Source organism: Topomyia yanbarensis, chromosome 1, assembly GCF_030247195.1.
Source record: "Topomyia yanbarensis strain Yona2022 chromosome 1, ASM3024719v1, whole genome shotgun sequence".
NCBI classification, from domain to species: Eukaryota; Metazoa; Arthropoda; class Insecta; order Diptera; family Culicidae; genus Topomyia; species Topomyia yanbarensis.
Window position 1 is genome coordinate 108,258,005 of NC_080670.1, and position 25,455 is coordinate 108,283,459.

Sequence of the window (25,455 nt, forward strand, 5' to 3'; positions counted from 1 at the left end):
TAACTTTGATGCATTTGAAAATGTTACTTGAAAAACATTTTTCTACAACTTTGCTGAAGTAAGTACCTTGCTACACCATTTAGTTCTAAACATAATTTTTCGAAAATAATGTTTGAGAGGACCACCCTAGCTACATTTTGCTTTAAAAGTAAGAAAATTTAATTTCCAAAAATATTCTCTCAGGCAAAATTTCTCTAAAATGAACGGTTTGGAAGTTATTGATTTTTGTACCGAAAAACCGCCCTTGTGACCCATAGTAGAATGGTGGGTTTTTTAAAGAAAAAGCGTTGATTTCTTAATTCTCAGTCGCGTTGGAAATTTGAGTAAAGTATAAACTTCAAATCGATTAAAAAAAATCGATTTTTTTTGGCTCAGTACAATATACATAACCCCTTTAGAAAAATCAGTTTTCCCACCACAATGCATTGATTGAGGAATTTAGATATTTTATTAACAGAGCATTAGCAATAATTCGTTTGTATGTCTATTTTATGGGCCATTTTTTCGCCTTCCCATTGATTTGGTTTGAGATTTCTAGCACTGATGTTGTCCTATGCTGATTTGAGTGATTCTCTGAGTCCTGCCACTATCCCATGTAGTATGTGTTATCAAAAACATCGCAAAGCATCAAGTTCTAAATGTTCTCAAACGATATAATATCCGAAGAGAGTGATAAGAGTTATAAGAAATGTCTCATCACACTGTTAGGTGGATTAAAAGCGTTTTTTCTATCTACAACCGCTAGAAATAATCACTGAAAACTTCCAAGTTGCCTGGAAGGAACTTGATAACTTATCAGTGTAAAAATGTTCATTTGTGCGAACCTTCTGACTGCAATTTTTCTAACTTATAACCATCGGATCGATCTGAAACATATCGGAAAAGAAAAGTGGAGTAAATAACTCCAAGCAACGGCGTAGTCAAGAGAAGGTTTTGGGGTTTACACAATACAACCCCCCCCCCCCCCACTATCACACCCAAAAAAAATATTGGATTGAATTTGAAAATTTATTGATGCTGACTGATTTAATTCAATATAACAGTAACATTTTTTTTCAAATTGTTATTATAGCCATTTATTGTTCTGTAAAATATCATGTATAAATATAGGAGCTTCTGTTTCACTTACTACTCTTGACGATAAATAAAATATTTGAATGATAAATGTACAGTTTACACCTCGCAGAGATTCTGCAAAGTGTAACACTAGAGAGATAATTTCAGAGCGACCTAAACACTATGACAACATATAAAACGCAACTGCTATTCGCTTTCTATCGAACATAAAACAAGAATCGTGCTTGGCATCACTCTACTGGTAAAGGTACAGTGGATTGGTAAACGATTCGGATTTCTTGGCCCCGATTACAAATCATTTTATTATTGCACAGCCATGAAAAGCTTTCATTTCGTTGCTAGCTACGTACTATTATTTGCCACTATTTTTCTAACTATCTAGTTTAGAATTAAAACATCACAATCAGTTCACTAAAACAAATACGGTTCGAAAACTGATAGTTTTGATTAGAACATGTATAAATCAAATTCCTAAAATCGTCACGTCTGCGCTTTGCTTAGCTTGGAACTTGTCCTGAACAATATAAAATCAACAATAGCGATATAAGTTCAGTGAGTATAGGTTCCTGCCTATCCCTTTTCTTTTTGGTTTTGACTTTGATAAAAACGAAACACACTTGTCGTTCGTAGTATACGAGAAAACAATTTTTTCGCGATATCAATGCTTTTAGTCTCAACATAGTGTGCACTCGTCGTACACTGGAAATACTACTAAACGCCTCACTGTCTATGGTAACTGTACAATTCCTGTGTGCGTAAGTGTGTGTTCAAACTCACATCTCTATGAGCGAGTAAGCCGAGGACGATTGGGGCTTACTTAGCAGCAGTGCTGCCGCTTCAGAATTCAAGGCCTGCTGCTGGTCGGCTTCCGGCTGCAGATAGTTGTCATCGCTGGACAACTCTCCGATGTCGATCTGAGAGCACTGCCACTGGACGCAGGACAGTTCCGTGCTTCCCTCGACTATGTTCTGTGGCTGGAATGGCTGATAATGGCAGCCGACGGAGCGACGGTGCTGCTGGTGGTGGTGCGTATGAGGATAAGACTGTGGCTGGGTATGGCTGTGGTACTGCTGTTGCTGCTGATGCTGATGGTGCTGCTGGTGGTTGTTGTACAGGCACGGATCTAACAGTTCGTCCAGGTCGATCATATTGTTTCCGCTGTATGGGTCTGAAAAGAGGAAATACACTGAATCATCGCCGAGGCCCAGCTGTGCTTTTTGTGACCATACTCCAGATCCGCACCTGGCTGTGTCGTTTCCCAATCGCTGTCAAACTCTAGCTGCTGGTTCAGTTCTCGCTCCTGAACTGTCTGGATGGCCGGGCTGGCGTCTTCCGTCATGTCGAAAATTTCCGTCACCTTTACCTCATTGTTGTCGTCCATATAGTAGTACGCATACATCGCATCGTGGTGCGATATCGCCTGCAGAATGTGGTTAAACGTATCGTAATCCGGGTGATCCTCATCGTGGGTCTCATCGTGTCCTTTCGTGTGCTGGCGGTGATGATGGTGTGGTTCTATCAATTCATTATTGTTCTCACCAGTGATCACCGATATCAGCTCAGTACCATTGTCTACGCGGATATCCAACAGCGAGCTGCCTCGGTGACTTACGCGCTTGCCTTTGGAAGTCAACCACTGCGGGCCGGAATATTGGGTGTATGCGATCTGACACTGAAGGTTGGCACTAAGCTGGTGTCCCCATGGCATTCTGATCAGGATCGAGTTAAGGGTTTTGAGGGCAAACTGACTCACGGACCACAGCTGGCTGTCGATTGCGGGAGTTGCTACCATCAGTTTAGCTAAGGTGGCGCACACGATATCCGCTGGCAATGTGGCTGGAAGAGACAACGCCTTCAACAGTTTCGCCCCTCGATGCCTGAACACCCAATTCATCAGTCCTTTATTCGCCTGGTCCATGTAGGTCTGAAATACGGTCAAAACCGTATCCGGCATACTTCCTCCAATGGCATTCTGTCTATGCTGGGTGCATTCTTTACATTCGCTGCACTTCGGGTCACACTCCTCGAGCAATTGCTCTTCCAACTGCTTCGGTTGGTCCGAAACGCAGAAAGTCGATTGAACTGATAGGCACCTGGTGCAACTGATCAGATTGTTCCGATGCAGGAAATTCAACGCATCGTCGAAACCTTGCTGACAGAACGATGACAGAATTTCCGGACGCGGGGGGAAAAGAATACGTCTAAAGCGATTGATGTTCTGCTTGGACAGCTCGATGCTAGTGTTGGCCCAGTTGACGTGAAACATCTGCGAACTGTTATCTCGCGGGCATATGTCCGATTCGCCGCAGAACGGACTCACCGTGACCGTGTTTTCGTCCAGCGTGGGCAGATTGTCGGAAAAAGCTCCGTCCATGTAGCGAACGCCGTGGAAGCGGGGTGGTAGGATTCCGGAAAACACCGGAATAAAGCAAGCGCATAGCAGGGCCTGTAGCAAATCCTCGCGACTGTTGAACTGCGAAACAATTACATTTTTGCCGTCATAAACCCGGGTCAGGGAGATGTGCAGTTTACCGTTGACGCGTTCGTGTGCATCCGGAGGCAGAAACTTCTGCAGACCCTCCAGCAGACAAGTCTGGATGTTGAAGCGCGGACTGAATGGACCCAGCGAATGACTGCGGGCTTCGTTCACTACCCGGAAGAAATCCGATGTCATTTCGCCTAAGGGCATATCGCACAGCAAACAGCATGCCGCCAAAGCTCCCGCTGAAGCCCCGCTGATCCGGTGCAGCAATAAATGAGGAGCATACTTCTTAAAGCAAACCGCCACTCCAACGTGATAGATTCCCAGAAACCCGCATCCGGCGAATGAAAGATTCATCTTAGCAGCCATAAACGGACACTAATGATTAAAAGCTAGAAAAGTCCACTCTAGGCAATTCACGGATTCTGTCAAGGACAATAAAACGAGCAACCGCGCACTTCTCGGTAATTCAAATTCGATCCTTCCACCTGGTTGCCTGTCTGGTCGAAAGGGTAGTAATGGATAGCGATTAAATTTTCCGTTGCACTTACACCACTCACACAGATCGGTTCTTTCGTTTTTTTTTTCGTATGCCAGTTCCAGTATGTTTCTAGATGCACAATAAACACTGTTTCAATGTTGGTTCACTTTTTTTCGTCGGACGGCCCGTAGTGGCCGTAAACTGTTTGTTGGATGCTTCCCACTGTCGATGATGGATTCCAGAAGTGTTTACATGATTCTGACTTGGCGGTGTCGAAAACAGGCAACAAAAAACAAAATTAGCACTAGCTACAAATCAAGAACGACCGCAAGATTCGTAATCGTATACGTTCGGTGACCTTAATTTTGTTCCACTTTACTTCCCCTTTCTGCGAAATAGGGGGCGCGCAATCTAACACTACGACGTTGCTGCCGGTGAGAAATCACTCCAAAGTGTGCGATACGATAGGATTCTTTGACACTTTGATAGAGAACAGTTTTTTTCGATACTGGTTTGTTTCGTTTACAAACGTTGAAAACCAAAGGTCTGCATACAAATAATGAAACTCTACAACACGATCAACGTCTCCAAAGTAATTTATCTGATCCGTACATTGATAACCTGTTGTTGTAAACATCATGAGGATTTTTGGTAAATTGTCGGAATGGGGTCCTGATATGTAACTGATCTATTGGTCTTGATTTCACAGTTGTCTAATAGCATCAATATCATAATCCTGCCTGAAAACATTCCAATAGAAAATTCCAGAGTTCAATCATAATCCTCAGATTTCTTTTCAAATTGAGCTCGCTTTTGTAGAGATGTACTGTAATAAGGGTCTTTATTTAATAGAAAGCGAAGTTAAAATTGATTTAATGTCTATGACACATAGAACTCCTCACCAAAAAAATGCATAACTTTCAACATTTGCTAAAAATGTTTTTGCCTTTCTCATTCACTCTAAAATTCGTCAATCTAATCCCGACTCGGAGGGCCGAGTGTCATATGCCAATCGATTGAGTTCGTCGAGATCGGAAAATATCTGTGTGTGTATGTGGAAAAAATGTGACCTCTGTTTCTCAGAGATGGCTGGACCGATTTGCACAAAGTTAGTCTCAAAAAAAGGTACAACCTTCCCATCGGTTGCTATTGAATTTTTTATTGATTGGACTTCCGGTTCCGGAGTTACGAGATGAAGAGTGCAATCACACAGCAAATTCCCATATAAACTGAAATGAAAAATTTTCAAAATCAAATTTAAATTTTTGATGCCAAATGATTTTAAAATATTGAGATGTTAGACAAAAATTTAATTTTTTGGACTTTGGTACATTTTTGCCTTTCTCATACAGGAAGGTTATGCAATCACTCTAAAAATCGTCAATCATACCGGCCCGGAGCGAGTATGCAGTGAGGGGTTGCTACATTAAAATTAAAACTAGTTTAAAATTTCTTAACAAGTTGAAAATTTTCGGCAGGACCCGGATCTCACGGATCTTTCTCCATGATCCGCCGCTGGTTTCAAGCGATGTTTCTGTATCACATAGTTTCTCAAGATCGTAGCTGTCGATCCATTGTACGTATGTGCAAATCGTACTGCACGGTGCATTTATTAGAATAATTTTATGCAAAAAAATTCAGCATCTCTGAAAATTCGGAAGATGAAAGAATGGGCTTTCCCCTTTCATTTGAAACTAAGATCAAAATAATCCGTCAGGGGGTCTAGAGCAACTTTTTTTTTGAAGTTTTTTTTCGTAACGATATAGGTTTTACTACTGGAGCTAGCTCATATTTCTGTCCCTAGATGGTGCTTTATACATTCGAATAACACTAAAAGTAAGAATTTGATAGAAAACTTAATTGTCTACAAGTTTGTTGACCACTGAAAATTGATCTGAAATTATCCGGAAAAGTTGCTTAAGATTTTAACAAAGTTATATTTAAAATAGTTTCAAACGAGGCCTAGTGGTTTGAAAATATGTTTTCTCGCACTTATTACATTACCAAAAAAGAATTAATATAATAGGCTTAGTGGCATGAAAATATTAGACGGGATTCATTACGTTGACAATTCTAATTGACCTTCTGAAAATTAGGATGTTTGACAGAGTCAAAAAACTATTTGTGCTTTTGGTTTGTAATCTTTCCCGATAGTTTGGAAGGAACTACCATTCATCGGAAGGTATTGCTTGGTTACAAGGGTTTGCTTACATTTATGTTTTAGAAAGGACCATACGTCGTATAATTTAGGTTATGATCGCTTAAGTCAGCTATTATAAGTCCGATCAAGACGAAATGTTGGCGTTTCTAATTTAACACAAACCACAGCAGTAACTGTCCAAATTATTATTTAGCGTGAAACGATTTATTCAAATTTTCTCCGCAGAGCATATTGTGGCAGTTGGATTTTACGGCCATTTCCTATCAATTATGCGAGATATCGTTACTAAATTGATCCTAGATTATGCGAAATGTATTACTTTTGAAAACAAAATATGATATGAGTACAACAAAAACCTTATATATACATAGAAGTCCTCGAATATATCCCAAAAAAAAATTATCTTGATCCAAAGACTCAAAGTTTTTTGTTAACTGTTTGTCACATTGAGTTAATTTTGCAAACGGATAATCAGCGTTTTTAACCATGCGTTGCAATGAAATCCGCGAAATAGTGCAATGGTGCGTTAAAAGTTTCATTGAGTTTGTTCGAATATAAAGGTTGAAGTTCAGGACAAGTGAATTTTATACGAAGATGCCAACAGAGTAGGAGATTCATGTAAGAATAGTTATCAGTCATCCCTGAGAACAATCGAAAAAATGAAAAAGAAGGCATACATCATAGCAAAAGCTGTTTCTGCGGGAGGAATCACTTACCATCATGAACAAGAAGATTAATATCATACTAGTTTTGTCAACACTTATCTAAGACTTTTCATCTCAAACATATTAATGGTGCCCTGTATCAGGGAATTATAATTTTCAGCTGAAAGATGAGACTTTCCAAGCTCTCAAATTCCGCTGAATTCACTGTTGAACTAAACACAACTATTTGGCAAATAAAAAAAGTGCTTGTGAATTGACAAACCACTAGGTCTTCTGTGAAGCTAACTTAGACTTAGAATTCGTTAAAATATTAAACAACTTATCCGAAAAATTTCAAATAGGTTTTCAGTTGGTAACAAAGTTGTAGACAATTAAATAATATATCAGATTCTCACTTTTAGTGTTGTTCGAATGTCTACAGCACCGTCTAGGGGCAGAAATATGAACTAGTTCCATTGTAAAATCTGTTTTCACGAAAAAAAAAAATTATAAGAAAAAAGTTGCTCTAGACCCCCCGACGGATTATTTTGATTTTGGTTTCAAATGAAAGGGGAAAGCCCATTCTTTCATATCCTGAAGTTTCAGAGATGCTGAATTTTTTTGCATAAAGTTGTTAAAAAAGACACCGTGCGAAGACTCCTCCCAGTGGCTGAGATGCTAGTATCATCACAGAAAAGAGACTTTTTACAGCCTGTAGGTAGATTTGGAAGATCAGAGGTAAAAATATTGTAAAGTATTGGTGCGACACTTGATCCTTGAGGGACGCCTGCTTTAACGGGTAGCTTATTAGATTTACAATTCTGATAAGAAACCTGTAGGGTACGGTTAGTAAGATAATTTTTAATTATCTTTATTATGTAAATTGGAAAATTGAAATCCCACATTTTGGCAATTAAACCTTTGTGCCAAACACTGTCGAAAGCTTTTTCGATGTCTAGAAGAGCAACTCCAGTGGAATAGCCCTCTGAGATATTTGCCTTTATCATGTCAGTTACTCTCACAAGTTGATAAGTAGTTGAATGTCCAATACGAAATCCAAACTGCTCAGGAAGAAAAATAGAATTCTCATTGATATGTGACATCCTTCTAGTTCGTCGCTGTTGTGCTATCTTATGACAAACGCCATTTTGGGGTAAACTGAGTTAGATATGCCACATTACTTGTTTGAAAAATCTCTACAAAGTGGCGTTTTCAGAATTTTGAAATTTTACTTGGTTACTTAGATATAGCGAGAAACATGATGAGAAATTGTGAGTTTTTTGCTTCAAATCATTGTATCTAGGGATTTGCTCAAGTTATATTGAAGTTTTAGACGTTTTTATGTGTGAAAATGTCTGAGGAACACAATGGCATAAACATTTTCAAAAGAAAATTACACGAGTTGTGAGAAAAACACAGTTTTAGTTTTAAACTGGAAATAAAGCATATTTGAAAACACTGTAATCAAAAATAACATTTTTTTCTAGATTCCCTGACTCATTGCGTTCAAAATGCATTTCACCGATTGTTTATAGACCGTATGAACGCAAAGATATGAATAAAAGTTAAAAATTTATGATTTTTTTCTATGGAAAATTTTTCATGCACGATTATGACACGTCATACAAATTTTGTCATCAATACACGCCTATGACACGTGTGAGTGCGACTTTTGTTTACATTCATAGTAAAAACTCGCAACATAGTCAACCGATCTTCGTAATATTTGAGAGATTAATGCAGAATAGATAGAAGCATCAATTGTCTTCTTTGGATTGTTTATACCATTTATAAGATTCAAGATATTCAATCTCAAACTTTAAAAATCGTTTTTCTCGAAATGTGCTAAATGGCGCTTGTCATAAGATAGCACAACAGCGACGAGTAAGGATGATTTTTTCAAACAATTTACTAATAGAAGAGAGTAAGCTAATTGGTCGATAGCTAGATGCTTCTGCTGGGTTTTTATCTGGCTTCAAAATAGGAATAATCTTGGTATTTTTCCATCTTTCAGGGAAGTATGCTAATTCAAAACATTTGTTGAATATTTTGACCAAGTATCTCATGGTGATTTCGGGATGGTTTTGCCTTTCTCATATAAAGAAAGGCTATGCAATCACTGTAAAAATCGACTTTTTAACCGAGGCCCGGAGGGCCGAGTGTCATACACCATTCGATTCAGTTCGTCGAGATCGGCAAATGTCTGTGTGTGTGTATGTATGTGTGTGTATGTGTGTGTGTCATTTAAACTCACACAATTTTCTCAGAGATGGCTGAACCGATTTTCGCAAACTTATTTTCATCTGAAAGGTATAACGCTCCCATAAGCTGCTATTGAATTTTTAGTTGATCCGACTTCCGGTTCCGGAGTTACGAGTTGAAGAGTTCGGCCACACAGCAAATTTCCATATAAACTGGTATCACTTTGATGTACAAATGGTGTAATACGTATTAAAATGGGTCCAACATTACTTGAATTTGATGGTCTAGATCACTAATGATCATTCAAAGCAGCTTCGACCACATTGGCCACCTATGACGGATCTTGAGGCCCCCGGGGAACTCGCCAAGTTCCTAAACTAGTATCACACCTATTTCCCAGCGAATTCTTGATCGATTTTTACAAACTTGATTTCAAATTTAAAATACAGTAATCCCATTAACTGCTATTAAATTTTATTCGGCTCTGACTTTTGGTTCCGAAGTTTCAGGTTGGTTGGTAAGGTTACACTGGAATTTCCTATATAAATCGTTACAATCGAAATACCTCAGAGGCCAAAAACTATTGAAATCGTCACCAAATTACATCCATTCGCAGGTCTAGATCACTGAATGGAAGTCAAACATTCTTTGAATATATTGTCCACTATCGACAATTCCGGAAATCCCGGTATCCGGGCGTATTCCACAATTTAAGTCAAATCTATTCTTAGGTGACGACTGAACCGATTTTCTCAAACTATGTCTCAAATGGATGGTATAATATGCAGCTGGGTGTTGCATCGTTCGCCCCTCTCGCCCTTACAATTGCACCTCACCCCTTCATCACCCCCCTCGGACCACCCTTACACTCGCATTCTCTTCATTGACCCCGCATACCGGAAGTGTATGTGTGTCATTTAAACTTACACAATTTTCTCAGAAATGGCTGAACCAATTTACACAAACTTAGTTTGAAATGCAAGGTATAGCGCTCCCATAAGCTGCTATTGAATTTTTAGTTCATCCGACGTTCAGTTCCAGTGTTACGGATTGGAGAGTGCGGTTACACAGCAAGTTCTCATATAAACTGGTAACACCATGATGTCTAAATTATTAAAATGGGCTGATTAGCCGCTCGATTAGCCTGACTCCAAAGCAGATAACGGGTTGTCTTGATATAAGTCTACCTCATTAATATTTGTATGATGAGATAAAACATCAAATTTATCGGGTAAGTAAAATTGATCGTGTGGGTCAAACCGCCTTTTGCTATAACTGCTTTTCTACCAATTCCATTTAGCAAAGGAAAAAAATCGTTTCTAAAAAACGTCACAGTAACAACGTGACGCTGATGTTGGAAGCTAATTTTTGTATATTCGTGCTTTGACCAGGTAAGATTTCTTTTTTTGGGTTGTTAAAACTAAACAAATTAGATGGATTTATCCAACAATACCGAAACATTAATCGGGATCCATCTAATTTCATTGATTGAAACGTACTTTAAATTATTTTATTTCTACTTCCAGTTGAGTGTGGTGTTCAAAGTGTAGTTTGGTTTTGATAAATCATTCGTTGTAAGTATCTAATAAGAAATCGCTTTTGGTAAGTAAGTTATACTTAATCACCTGCAAAAGTAATGTTCCCTTAAAAAGACGAAATTTTTGTGCTTTTTACTGATTTTTTGCGCAAAATGGGATAAAATACAATTGGGGAAAGTGGGACAATATACGCACCCTAAGGTCTAGATCACTATCTGTAGCAAAACGTACAAATAATCTCTAATTTCTCTCTATTGGTATATACCGGTATTCTTCACATGTAATTGTCCAACGTGCTGAAAAAATTTCAAAATCTTTGAAAATATTTTTTTTTCCTTTTTTATTTTGACTATGTTAGTCACATTTTCTTTTTTACATTTTAACGACATTCAATTAGCTAGAGATTACTGGGTAGGTAAAGTTATGAAAGTTAGAGCCATAGTACTAAAGTGAGAGCAAGGATGTGAGGTATACAGATCGGAAAACTGGAATTACTAGAAAACTAGGCTTAATATCTTGCGGGCTTAACTTTTGTCTGCTACTGGTGAGGGTCGAGCTTAGATAGGTAACTACAAATCACTCGAGTTCTCCAGCATGTGTCCTGACATAGACAGACTTGTCCATCTTTACCGTGACAACCGAGAAGACAAGCCACGCAAGATGATTGCTGCTGTTCATCTCTGTTTGCCTTTCGAATGTCGGAATAGATTTTTATTAGACTATTGCCACTGCACTTACAGTCGTGGCGGGTTTACCACATTGTGTAAGTTAATGGCTGTGTCTACAGCGGCTACCCACCGCTGCCGGTGGATTCCCATCAAAAATAATCATTGAAGGTAATGACCGACTTTTTGCTTGCTATTTTACCTTGTGGGGCAATATGACAAATATTGAGGGGCAAAATGACCATGTCGCATAATCATTATATTTTATTGAACATTTAAAATTAATTTCACTTAGTTTACTAAGTATCTTATTTATCATTGATTTAGTGAAATATTATGTCTTGTTATAATTTTAACAGCATTTTCGGAACTATTAAATTCAACATTATATCTTGATCAAATGTCTTTCTGAGTAATTTGTTCGTGTAAATATTATTATTCGTCAGTCGTTGAAACATGAGGTATACGTCCACATGAAATAAATTGATAAATTGCCCATGCCGTAGAGTCATTTTCATAGATTTTTTTAGAAAGTACAAAGTTTTGGTAAAGTATTTTTTGGGTAAAGTATTTTAATGTGTGAAATAGTTAGGAAAATGTGAATTATTTTTTTATTTATTTCTTGTAACCTAAGATTTGCTCAATTTTTTTTTGAAAACAGGTCTGCTCAATTTGATCCACATGGGGATATTGTGTCACTTTTTCCTAACGATAATAAAACATTGAATATTTACTGTTTCTGTCAGTCTTTAGAATTACAGGGACCATCATTTATATTTATTTGTGAGCCATTCGCTTGCTATTAGGGATCAGAATTTGTGTGGTGTTGAATTGCATTTCTGTGCGACAGCGCAAGTGATCACTAATTAAATATTTGATGCACACGTAATTAGTAGTAGGGGAAGTGCGTCAAAGACGGTGACCTCAAGCAAGATGACCACCCTCGTACATTTAAAATGATTGGTCTAATACAGCTTTGTAACTAATAGAACATAAATCCTTCGGAACCACACATCACGTATGTACTTATTATGGAAACTGTCAAAAATATCAAAAAACCAAAACAAAGATGAATAAACATGCTCGTAGATATCTTTTTTGTCTGTATTACTTAATGCCGATTCCAGCGTCGAGTATTTCTATTTCTCGTTAATTCATTGTGATGCTTAAGGTGTTCTTCGAAACCTGGCTGAAAAAAAAACTTGAAAATCTATAACTTAATGAAAAAGTGTTCATTTGGAGTAAGATGGGTTGTTTCCTTGATAAATTTTCTATAAAAATGATCTATCGATTGAGTTTTAGTAGGCAATGGACCATTCGTGGAGGAATTATTTTGTTAATTTGTAAAAGTCTTTCCCCATACGAATTCCTATGTAAACATTAAACCGGGGGTACAGAAATATAGTTATATTTGCATATATATATTTGCACAATTTTTCTAAGACCTAAATGGAACCTATAAGAAAAATCCAAAATTAATAAAGTTTTAGTTGGCTGATATTCTAACTCGTCTCGCCGCTAACATCTAAATTGGCGAAAGTGATACTGGTCGCAATTCTGACCTCATAAATCATAAATCGCTCTCGTAGTTCTCATAACCAAAGCGTTTGAATACGTGAAATTCAACTTGTCAACACTCTACCTAGAGGACTTTAATGTTGCTGATGTCTATATTTATACAAAGATTCGTCACGGCTAAACTTATTGTTCCAGCTTATTTACCGAAAATGCCAAGAACTAAAAAGAAGACCTTGTTAAAGAAAACAGGATCAAGGCGCTCTTATGATAGAAAAAGGAATGAAAATAAAAATGAATCAACAGAGTGTCATAATAACATTGCAAAAGATGTATTATGTGGATTTGATAATAATGAAATAATGCGCAAGAAAAAAAAGCAAGAAAATATAAAAGAAAAACGATGCGACATCACATATAAAGAGAACGAGAAAAGGAAAAATATTGAGCGAATGCAACTATTACGTCGTAGAGATACCTTCTCCATGGAGCGAAGAAAGAACAAACAAAGGATGCAGATGAAACGAATTGAAGATAAGAATTATGCAATACAAGAAAAAGTTAAAAACACTCAAAGGATTAAACGAAAGAGAGCTAGAGATGAAGATTATACAGCGCAGGAGAAAAGGAAAAATATAAAAAGAATGAAAAGCATGAGAGAAGTAGAACATTATCACGCTCAGGAGAAAATCAATAATACACGAAGAATGGAACGAATAAGAAACGAGGATGAAATTTATGCAATACAAGAGAGAGATAAAAATGCTATAAGAATGCAAAAGAAAAGAAAAAGTAATGAAGATTATATAACACAGGAAAAGGATAAAAATAAGCGAAGAATAGCAAGGAAAAGAACGGAGGATAATGATTATGTAGTTCAGGAGAAAATCAAAAACAATCAGAGAATGGAAAAAATGAGAGCAGAGAATGAAGATTATACAACACAGGAAAAGGATAAAAACAAGCGGAGAATGAAAAGGAAAAGAACGGAGGATGATAGTTATGTAACCCAGGAGAACGATAAAAACGGTCGAAGAATAAAAAGAAAAAGAGCGGATGATGAAAATTATGCTACTCAAGAGAAAATCAAAAACAATGAGAGGATTCAGAAAAAAAGGGCAGAGGATGAAGGTTATAAACGAAACGAAAGAATTACAAATAAAAATCGAATGAAAGTCATTCGTTCTGAACAAAACTACACACAGAAGGAGAACGAAGCTAACGTCTTACGAATGCACACTTTACGCGATGAAAATTCGTACAGAGAATCGGAAAGAAATCATGATAGAATGACCAAACGTGTTCAGCGAGGATGTGCAATTATTACTCATCGTAATACCGTGTACAACCATCTTAATGAAGACAAGTCAAATATACAATCACGATTACTGTTGAAATTTATTGAAAATAGGCAACAAGTTCCAAATTACATGTGCTGTTGTTGCGAAGGAGCCTTTTTTGAAGCAGGTGTTGTGAAAATTACTCGTGAAAAGGTAAAATTAAAACTGAAGATCAAAGCCCGATTCAGTGAATCGATAATCGACTCTCGAATTTTGAATAGTTATGATGAACGAATGCAAAATTATGCTTACATGCATCAGATATATAGAAAATGGGAAAGTACCAAAACTGGCGAGTAGCAATGGATTGAAATTACCTCTAGTACCTGAATGCTTAAAAATTCTTAACGATATTGAAGAGAGATTGCTGGCTCCATTTGTTCCATTTATGAAAGTTATTCTAATGTCCCACCGAGCTTCAAACCCGCAAGTAGGAATGAAAGGCAGCGTCGTATACATTACTGTAGATGTGAATGAAATGATTTTATCGCTTCCAAGAAATCTTCACAATATTAATATTATGGCAATTCCAGTAGATTTTAAAAGAAATCTAGGACATTCTTCCAGTTATCTCCGCGGATATGTTCGTCCAGAAGTACTCAAAAATGCGGCAAATTATTTGCGGAGCACAGAGCTGTACCAAAAATATGGCATAGAATTCGCAAATAATTTTTCGGATGAGTATGAAAATGACGCGAACATCGATGACTTAATCTCATTAAAAGATGGAAATGAAAATATTGCGTATGATGATGATATGGATAGTGAAAACGAATTTTACCAACAACTGAATGATGGAGATGATGAATGTCTCTTATTTGATTTCAACGAAATTGTGGCAAATAACTCGGTGGTTGTGATGGCCCCAGGGCAAAACCAGTGCCCCGTATCACCATACAGAAATCCTGACATAGAATATCTATGCTTTCCCAAGATTTTTGGTGGACAACCTCGGAAACTTCTTGATAAAAATATTACAATCTCAGACATTATTAAATGGGAAGTTCGATTTTTCGGAAATAAAATGGACCCCAAACGCGTATTATATTTAGCAAAAACTAAGCTGTTCCATGAAGCATTCAGCTCAATAAAAACTACGATGAGAAAAAAAACGAACGCGAGAGGAGTAACTGCTGTCGAAGCGTTAAACCCAAATTTCATAGCTGAATTGAGACAACATAATGATGGACTAAAATTTATGAACCACATACGCTGTACACCTGCTTATATGGAACATATTAAGAAAGTTGTCTTCGCGTTAATAAGACAACAAGGACCTCCCACATTTTTCGCCACATTTTCTCCTGTTGAGACCAACTGGCCAGAGCTAATTCAAGGATTAGTTCAATACACTTCTGGGGAAAAAATTTCGTTGCTATCAGCAATAAATATGTCCTACCAAGAAAAATCTAAGCTGGTGAATGATAATCCCATATTCTCTGCTATGTGTTACAACAATAAAATTAAACAGCTGATGAAAACAATCAGAGAAGGAGGAATTTTTGAAGGACATGTGGTATCAGAATGCAAAGCTGAAACAATTCCGAAAGACCAGGAAATTGATATTCTAGTGCAAGGCGGAATAGATCGCCCGAAAAAAAATGTACCTTTTACATACTCTGCGCCTCCAAAAGTAGATGTGGTTAACCTTTTCGACACTATAAGTAAATTGAACTCACGACAGTTGGAGATACTTATGCATGTATTTAAATGCTTTACAACTCGCAAGTTACCTCTAAGAATATTCATTTCTGGGTCTGCTGGGGTTGGTAAAAGTATGGTAATATCAGCAATATTCCAACTTGTTACATACCACTTGGAATACATGAATACATATACAAAAGATCAAAGCTTGGATTCTGTCAAGGTATTACTATGTGCCTTTTCAGGAAAAGCAGCTTTCTTGATTGGAGGCAACACTTTGCATTCTGCCTTTGCTCTTCCATTACAGGAAAGTGCTAATATGCCTGACTTGCCGATGGATATTGCCAACAACTTAAGACAACAATTAATGTATTGTAAACTTATAGTAATAGACGAAATATCTATGGTAGGAAGTACAATATTTGGTCGGATTGATACTCGATTACGTCAAATCACTGGGGTGAACGATAGTTTTGGAGGAATGTCAGTAATCACGGTTGGCGATTTTCTTCAGTTATCGCCGGTTAAGGATTCGTCAATTTTTAGAGTTCCAAAACATAGTTTGATTAGGATTGAACTCTCACCACTTTGGGATGAATTTTAATTTTACGAGCTTACAGAAGTGATGCGGCAAAAAGATGATAGAAGCTTTGCTCTTGCACTCAATAACTTTGCTCGTGGAGAAATGACTGATGAAGATATTGACTTAATCAGAACTCGAGAAGTCGAAGAAAACGATGTACCGGACACTGCAATAAGACTATATTACACCAATGCAGATGTTGAGAAATATAATGACAAAAGAATTACGGCCTCATCTTCAATTGAAATTGAGTGCGTTGCCATCGATATTATAACTGGAAATCTCAAAAACCAACAAAAAAATATTAAGCTAGAAATGTGGAAAAGAAAGCCTACTAAAGATTGTGGAGGTTACCCATACAAACTACGTTTAAAACTTGGAATTAAATACATGATTACAGCAAATCTAGATGTATCTGATGGCCTTGTTAATGGTGCTACTGGTGTGCTAGAGGAGGTATATCATGATCCAGGAACGAATAAACCGAAAATTGCATTCCTAAGTTTTTCATCCAAACTTGTTGGAAAAAAAATTCGCGCGCGATATAACGACTTTATGATAAATGCTGAAATTAAAACTTCATGGACGCCGATCATTAGAAAACAGTATAACCTTACTACCCATTTTCAAAGACATTACCAACTGGTACGTGATCAATTTTCTCTGGTTCCTTGCGAGGCGTTAACAATTCATAAAAGCCAAGGGCAAACTTAGGCTAACGTTTGTGTCGATTTCCGGAAATCTTGCAACTTAACCCGTCAGTTAGTGTATGTAGCGCTAAGTCGTGTATCGAAGCTTTCCGGCTTATATATATTGGGTAGGTTTTTCGGAAATATGAAGAGTAACAATACAATTGAAGCAAGTTTAAAGGAAATGCGAAGATTGCGATCGGAACGACAATTAAGTCTGGCATTCAACAACTTGACAAATGTAGATAGATTGGTAATATCTTATTTAAATATCCGATCCTTACGTACAAGTACTAAAACATATAATTTCTGATAAGTGGTATTTGAGGTGCGATGTTTTAGTATTCTCGGAAACTTGTACATATTCGAATGAAAAAATCATCATTCCTGGATTTGAACTCATTTATCGTTCTGATACACTTGGTCATCCTGAATATGTGAAGAAAAATATCGCAAAAGGTGTCATGTCTTTTGGAAAAGCAAACTTGAAAATGACAAACATTGAACCAGTAATATACCACAAACCGAACAAAGGAAAATATCATAGTCATATAGATTTAGTACACATGGATTTGAATGGAGTATCAATCATTACTGGATAAAAATCACCAAAAGCTAGCTTTTCTGACTTCAAAGCTCAGCTAACGAAAATTAATAACTTCGAGAAACAGTTAACTATAATTATGGGCGATTTTAACTTCAATATTGATGACACTACAAGTGATGACGTGATGCAGTTCAAATCTTTAATGCAAACTATGAAATTGACGGATAGTTTAACTGAAGCTACAACTATTCTTGGATCAAGACTAGACATTCTATATTCTAACATCAATGAGCTGAAGGCTGGTGTATATGAATGCTATTTTTCTGATCACAAACCAATATTTTGTATAATACCAGAGAGGGAGAAAATTAATATTAATTCATCTGTGTTCAGAGGTATACCAAAAAATAATCACAGGGCTTCTGTAAGTAGTTGCTCAAGGGACATTTTATCTGGTAAAATAGCTTGCATGTCAGTGCAGTGCAGTGATAGTGATTTGAGCATTGTTGACCAAGATTTACATACAAAGGTTCTCGAGTGGTCGACTGAATCAGTTGAATCGGTATCAACTTTCCATAATTTTGACCAAGATGCAAGTAATTTGCTATTTGATTATCTTGATACATTAGACGTTTGGAATGGATCATGCATAGAAGAGATAAAACAGCTGCTTAAACCATACCATCGCTGTATAGATTTTAATTCACAATATTTTAAAACAGCTCGATTGCAAGTATATAATGCTGAACGTGATACATTATTCTCAGAGCAAAACCTGCCAAACTTTCGAGAAATCCCAATCACTGGTGACGGCAATTGCCAGTTCAATTCTATCTCGTATGCTCTAACTGGAAATGAGAGTTTCTCTGGCGATTTACGCATTTTAACATTTAAAAGTGTCATAGAAAATATACAATTTTTCTCATCATTGCATTCAAGTGGTTTTATGGAAACCGATAGTATGGTAATGTTGTTGAAACTTTGTTGTGGTAATGGTCAATGGGGTAATCAAGATTCGTTATTTGCTCTGTGCATGAAACTTGAACGATGCATTTATGTTCTCGAAAAGACTGAGGTAGCTTATAAAATGTATGTTATTAAACCGCGTGTTTCCTGTGCATCTCCTATAGTGCTACATCTTCGTAACGCTGGTTCTGGAAATGCTCATTATAATCTTATGCTTCTAATACAAGAAAACGTTACCTATGATTTTATCAATCTCGAGACATATGATTTGGCTAATTTGTTTACACACTGAAACATTACAAAACATAAAAAAATAAGTTCAAATAAAATGGCTCACTAGCTAAAGACTACTAAATTAGTAGAAGAGGCTGAATAAGAATTTTCATATTAGCTTAAATCTTCTATAATAGTGGTGGCTGAGTGTGCACATACCTTATTGAACGGTGCATATATCTTCTCGAAAAGACTGGCAGAGCTTATAAAATTTATGTTATTAAATCATGCGTTTCTTGTGCATCTCCTACAGTGTTACATATTCGTAGCACTGGTTCTAGAAATACTCATATTAATCTTTTGCTTAGAATACAAGAAGACGTTACCTTTGATTTCATAAACCTTGAGACATCTATGAAATAAAAATAAAAATACGTTGAAATAAAAATGCACACTAGCTTTAGACTTCAAAAATTAGTAGAAGAGGCTGAATAAGAATTTCCATATTAGCTTAAATCTTCTACAATAGAGGTGGCTGAGTGTGCACATACCAACGCATTTTCCACCCGTATTCATATCACCAAACACTGTCGTGCCTGGTCAAACCATTAAGAAATCGGCACGAAATCCCTAATGATTTCTGAATGTATTCCAGCTGTATAAAGTTGGAATCGAATTTTTCTTTGACCTGGAATTCATTCAGAAATCAATCAGGATTCCGAATCAATTTCTGAATGTATGGTTGGAGATGCGTTATTGGTTATGGTGGTAGTTTATGAGGCTGAATATCAGTACTAGCTAATTTCTTCAACTGAACCAATGATTTTATGCTAGCAAAATATTCATGCACATGAGTTGAAACAAGAAACTGTATGTAGAAAGATCAGTAGTTTAGATTATAGATTCATGTTGTAGTTTTCTCAAATATAGATCTCTCTTATACTCATGCTTATGCTTGTGTTGTAGTTTTCTCAAATATACTGTATTTGTGTTTACTTGTGTTAAAGTTTTCTAAAGAGTGTATCCCAGTAAGTCAAGCTGATATTCTGACTCAACCCAGGCCATGTGACGTTGCCAAAAAACTCGATGAATACATATGGCCTCCGTTAAGCCAAACCGAACTGAGCGCCATAATTTTTCTCTAGCATTTTGCATGTTAAAATGCATTTTTAGATAACTTACCACTAACGTTAATTTGAGGAACACTTATTTGCTTTCTTTTGCTATTTGTGTTCCCTAAAACAAATAGATGTGGGTCTTGCTAATGCTATTTTGGATGCGAAAGCGTTTTTAGACCATGTATTTCAAAATGGCGCTTGGTCTCTTTGGCCTAACACAGGCCATATCGTGTTTGATGATCCTCGTTTATTTCAAGATTAACGTGGGTTCGGATGCAACACATGAACTCTCAAGAGAACACACTATCGAAACTTGTTAAACGATATTCGTTCGCTTCATTTTTCGTCGTTATGTTAGATTGTGCTTAACCTTCCGGCAGTCGCGCTAGTGCACTGAGTGCACGCTGCTTTGAAAATCTAGCGAAATCGTCTTAGGGCACCAGCGGGTGCTCGTTCGAGCCATTTGCGCGACTTCCGGAGGGTTAACCTAATACATTCTGGTTTGCATGTTTTCTCTCGTAGGTCTCGTATGTAACCTAACCAATCTCCTACACCTCTCTCTTATTTATAACCACACACTTTTGCAAACTTATCCCTATTTCCTGTGTTCCTATCCTTGCATGTAACTCCGCCAGTATATATTTCTCTGTAGTGTACTATTTGGGATGCATGATTTAGCAATCAAGTGAGTAAATAGCATAGTATTGAGAAATGTAACTGCCGGTCGCAAGCCCGAATAAAGGAGGAGTGATGCATTTCTGTTGTCTTTCACCAATGAGAGATTTTCTTTGATTACTTTTTCTTTTGTTCATTACTCGTTCGTTTCGACATTTACTACTAAAATCTTCGTATAATATTCTAGTGAAAACTGTCGGTTTTCAATATGAACTGAAAAATTAGTGCAAAGTCGTAATAATCGAAAAAGAAAATAAACAAAGAGAGGCTCTAAATGTTACTTACGATTTAATCTAAAGTTTTTCCAGAATAATTCGAACCGATTAGTTCTCTTCTGTAGTTATCAGATAAGGCGTGAACTTCTTTTCTACGGATTCTCTCATTCGACAAGGTTCTAGTTTTGATCCTTCAGCTGCTGGAATATCCGTCCTTGTTGAGCATTCGATATCTGGTAACCTTTTATTCCCCGATCGATAACAGCAGCAATATTTGATTCAATGTTACTCGACATTGGGCAAGTATACCAGTATAGTATTTATTTTGATGCGCTACTCATTTTTCTGAGTAATGTTTGTTTTAAACCATGATTAGTGTCAAACGAGTGTGTAGTCATTGACGAGTAACATTACGCCTTATTATTGTTAATGGGGTTCCAGTTCAGCCGGAATTTAAATTTCAGGTTGCTTTGAGGCAGAAAAAGATAACGGTCGCCTAGCAATAAATAAAACAAACTGTTTCGTTGCATCGGCCAGGTAGGTAGTGTTTTTCTACAAACCGGTGATTTTTGCAACTTTAAGAAGGTTACGGGTAAGTCTCTTCTTAAAACCGGATCTCAGAGTGAAATTCTCTTTCCCTTTCTGGTTTGGTGTAGATTTATTCAAGATGAGTGAGCAAGAGATGGATATGCTGGACATAGAAGATGATCTAATGGAGTTGTGCGAGGAGCAGAACGAAGAGCAGCGGAAGAAACTGAGCATTAAACAACAACAACAGCAACATCAGCAGCAACAACAACAGCCACAACATCAGCAACAACAGCAGCAAAAACAACAGCCACGAGAAGAGCAACAACATCAGCAAAAACAACAGTCACGACAACAGCAACAACAGCAGCAACAACGGCAGCAACAAAAACAGCAGCAGCAACAACAGAATAACAATCGTCGGAAGCAACGAAACCAGCGTGACCAACGTGACCAACGGACCCAAGATCGGGCACGTGGAATCAGCCTGGTAAATATGTGCATATTTAACTCTAAGGCAAAATACTTATGTCTTCTAAATTCACAGGAAACTCGTATGGAAACGTTCGAGCGACTCGCTCGTCGTACAACTGCTCTCGGAAAGAGCGTACGACGAGCAATTGAGGCAGAGCGGTTGCCCGGCCACCGTATGTATGACATTATATTTAATTTGATTTTCATTAATATTCCCTATTTCTTGCAGTCATTTTGGGATACATGAACCGATATAAAAATGTTTGTAAAAACATGGATTATGAGCTTAATAAAGAATGAAATTAATAAATAAAAATTAACCTGTCGTATTCCATTTGATTCAATTCGGCGAAATTCGAAAATATTTGTGTGCGTTTATATGTGTGTATGTGGGGGCATATTCTAGAACTAAAGCCACATCGGTTCTTCGGTGATGACTGAACCAATTTTCACTAACCTAGTCTCAAATGGAAGGTATAGTATGCGGCAGGGTGTATCACCCCTCCATTTACACCCCTATCTCCTTCCTACAACAAAGCACCTCCCTCCCACACCATGGCATGTGTGGGAGGGAGGTGGTTTGTTGTAGGAAGTGTGTCCCCCTCCCCATCCCACTAAAAGCCCATCTACCACCCAGCATTCCAAAACATGTTATCATGTAGACAAAATTGAACTCATGTCTGCTGATTGAATATTATATTTGTATTTTTGAAGTGTGTCAGCCTTGACATGTTGCTCATCAGGTTCGTGGCAGTCGTGCATATGTATATACGTGCCAAGTATGATAAGAATGTGTCATTTCCACATTTATATTGAACATAACCAGCTTTATTAAATGATTGTTTAGATATATGAGAAAGGCGCCATTACACCACTAGGTGGATTAAAACAGGTTTTTAAGAAGAATGTTGAAAATTCCATCATAACCTGGAGCTTTCATATTTTTTAACTTTTTACATTTCTTTTAAAAGAAATGTATAGAATTCGCTCAAACTTTCAAGATTTCTTCCGAGGCCCGGAGGGCCGAGTCTTATATACCAATCGACTCAGCTCGACGATTTGGGACAATGTCTGTGTGTGTATGTAATGGACAAATTCTCATTCGTGTTTCTCAGCAATGGCTGAACCGATCCAATTTTAAATGAAAGAACTAAAAAACAGTATGAACGCTATTATTTGTTTTTGATTCTGATGTTTAGTTTCCAAGATATGAATGTTTGAATTCGCAAAAATGGCGTTTTTTGCAGTTTTTTTCAATTATCTGCCGAGATTGACAACATAGATTAACATTAATTTATATGCTTTTAGATAGCTTTAACGAACACCTTTCGAACAAGCTATAGATTGTTGAAATCGGACTATTATCAAAAGAGATATTTAACATTAAATGCGGACGAAAGATTTTTATCATTTCCCATTGCCAGAAATATGATCAAAAACATGTAATCTATTATTAACGCCAAAACGGCTTAGTTTAGGTCAATAATATCTTGGGAGAATTTAATGGAGGTAATATGCCCTTTCTTTTGGTATTGTGCTTTTGCTGATTAATCCCCCTATGAGTGAGATATTTTCACAAATTTTCTTGGAATTGATTATATCGAAATGATGTCTTCAGCAAATTTGTAGCTCTTACTTTTGCGATTAACTTTACTAAAGACTTTAAATATCTATTTTGAATACTTTAAAAGTTATGGCTTGTTGTTTGTTGATTACTCTTTGTCGCCTATTTATTGTTCAATATAGTAATGATCCATTGAAATAAGCCAAACAGTATTTCGATAAAACAAATTTTGTATTTCATTTTACTATCTACAACCGCTAGAACTAATCACCGAACACTTCCAAGTTGTCTGGAAGGAACTTGATAACTTATCAATACAAAAATGTTCATTTGTGCGAACCTTCTGACTGTAATTTTTCTATTTTATAACCATCAATCGATCTGAAACATATCGGAAAATGAAAAGCCAAATAAATAACTCCAAGCAACGGCGTATCCAAGAGAAGGTTTTGGGGTTTAACAGCATACAACCCCCCCCCCCCCCCACTATCACACCCAAAAAAAAAGTTGGATTGAAGTTGAAAATTTATTGATGCAGACTGATTTAATTCAATATTACAATAACAATTATCTGATCCGTAGATTGATCCTGTTGTTGTGAACGTCATGAGGACTTTTGATAAATTGTCGGAATGGGGTCCTGATATGTAACTGATTTATTGGTCTTGATTTCACAGTTGTCTAATAGCATCAATATCAAATTCCTGCCTGAAAACATTCCAATAGAAAATTCCAGAGTTCTGTAATCATTCATAATCCTCAGATTTATTTTCAAATTGAGCTCGTTTTTGTAGAAATGTCTTTATTTAATAGGAAGCGAAGTTGAAATTAATGTCTATGACACATAGAACTGCTCACCAAAAAAATGCATATATATATATATATATATATATATATATATATATATATATATATATATATATATATATATATATATATATATATATATATATATATATATATATATATATATATATATATATATATATATATATATATATATATATATATATATATATATATATATATATATATATATATATATATATATATATATATGCATTTTTTTGGTGAGCAGTTCTATGTGTCATAGACATTAATTTCAACTTCGCTTCCTATTAAATAAAGACATTTCTACAAAAACGAGCTCAATTTGAAAATAAATCTGAGGATTATGAATGATTACAGAACTCTGGAATTTTCTATTGGAATGTTTTCAGGCAGGAATTTGATATTGATGCTATTAGACAACTGTGAAATCAAGACCAATAAATCAGTTACATATCAGGACCCCATTCCGACAATTTATCAAAAGTCCTCATGACGTTCACAACAACAGGATCAATCTACGGATCAGATAATTGTTATTGTAATATTGAATTAAATCAGTCTGCATCAATAAATTTTCAACTTCAATCCAACTTTTTTTTTGGGTGTGATAGTGGGGGGGGGGGGTTGTATGCTGTTAAACCCCAAAACCTTCTCTTGGATACGCCGTTGCTTGGATTTATTTATTTGGCTTTTCATTTTCCGATATGTTTCAGATCGATTGATGGTTATAAAATAGAAAAATTACAGTCAGAAGGTTCGCACAAATGAACATTTTTGTATTGATAAGTTATCAAGTTCCTTCCAGACAACTTGGAAGTGTTCGGTGATTAGTTCTAGCGGTTGTAGATAGTAAAATGAAATACAAAATTTGTTTTATCGAAATACTGTTTGGCTTATTTCAATGGATCATTACTATATTGAACAATAAATAGGCGACAAAGAGTAATCAACAAACAACAAGCCATAACTTTTAAAGTATTCAAAATAGATATTTAAAGTCTTTAGTAAAGTTAATCGCAAAAGTAAGAGCTACAAATTTGCTGAAGACATCATTTCGATATAATCAATTCCAAGAAAATTTGTGAAAATATCTCACTCATAGGAGGATTAATCAGCAAAAGCACAATACCAAAAGAAAGGGCATATTACCTCCATTAAATTCTCCCAAGATATTATTGACCTAAACTAAGCCGTTTTGGCGTTAATAATAGATTACATGTTTTTGATCATATTTCTGGCAATGGGAAATGATAAAAATCTTTCGTCCGCATTTAATGTTAAATATCTCTTTTGATAATAGTCC

At 36.5% G+C, this 25,455-nt stretch overlaps 1 protein-coding gene across 1 annotated transcript; it reads right to left on the reverse strand.

Moving 5' to 3' along the window:
* Positions 1–1,068: 1,068 nt before the first annotated feature.
* On the reverse strand, positions 1,069–4,537 carry LOC131678712 (1-acylglycerol-3-phosphate O-acyltransferase Pnpla3-like). The gene is made up of 2 exons (XM_058959027.1): positions 2,320–4,537; positions 1,069–2,260 (listed from the first exon to the last, which is right to left on the reverse strand). The coding sequence occupies exons 1-2, from the start codon at positions 3,926–3,928 to the stop codon at positions 1,851–1,853; spliced, it is 2,019 nt and encodes a 672-aa protein (XP_058815010.1). The 5' UTR covers positions 3,929–4,537; the 3' UTR covers positions 1,069–1,850.
* Between the last annotated feature and the right edge of the window lie 20,918 nt (positions 4,538–25,455).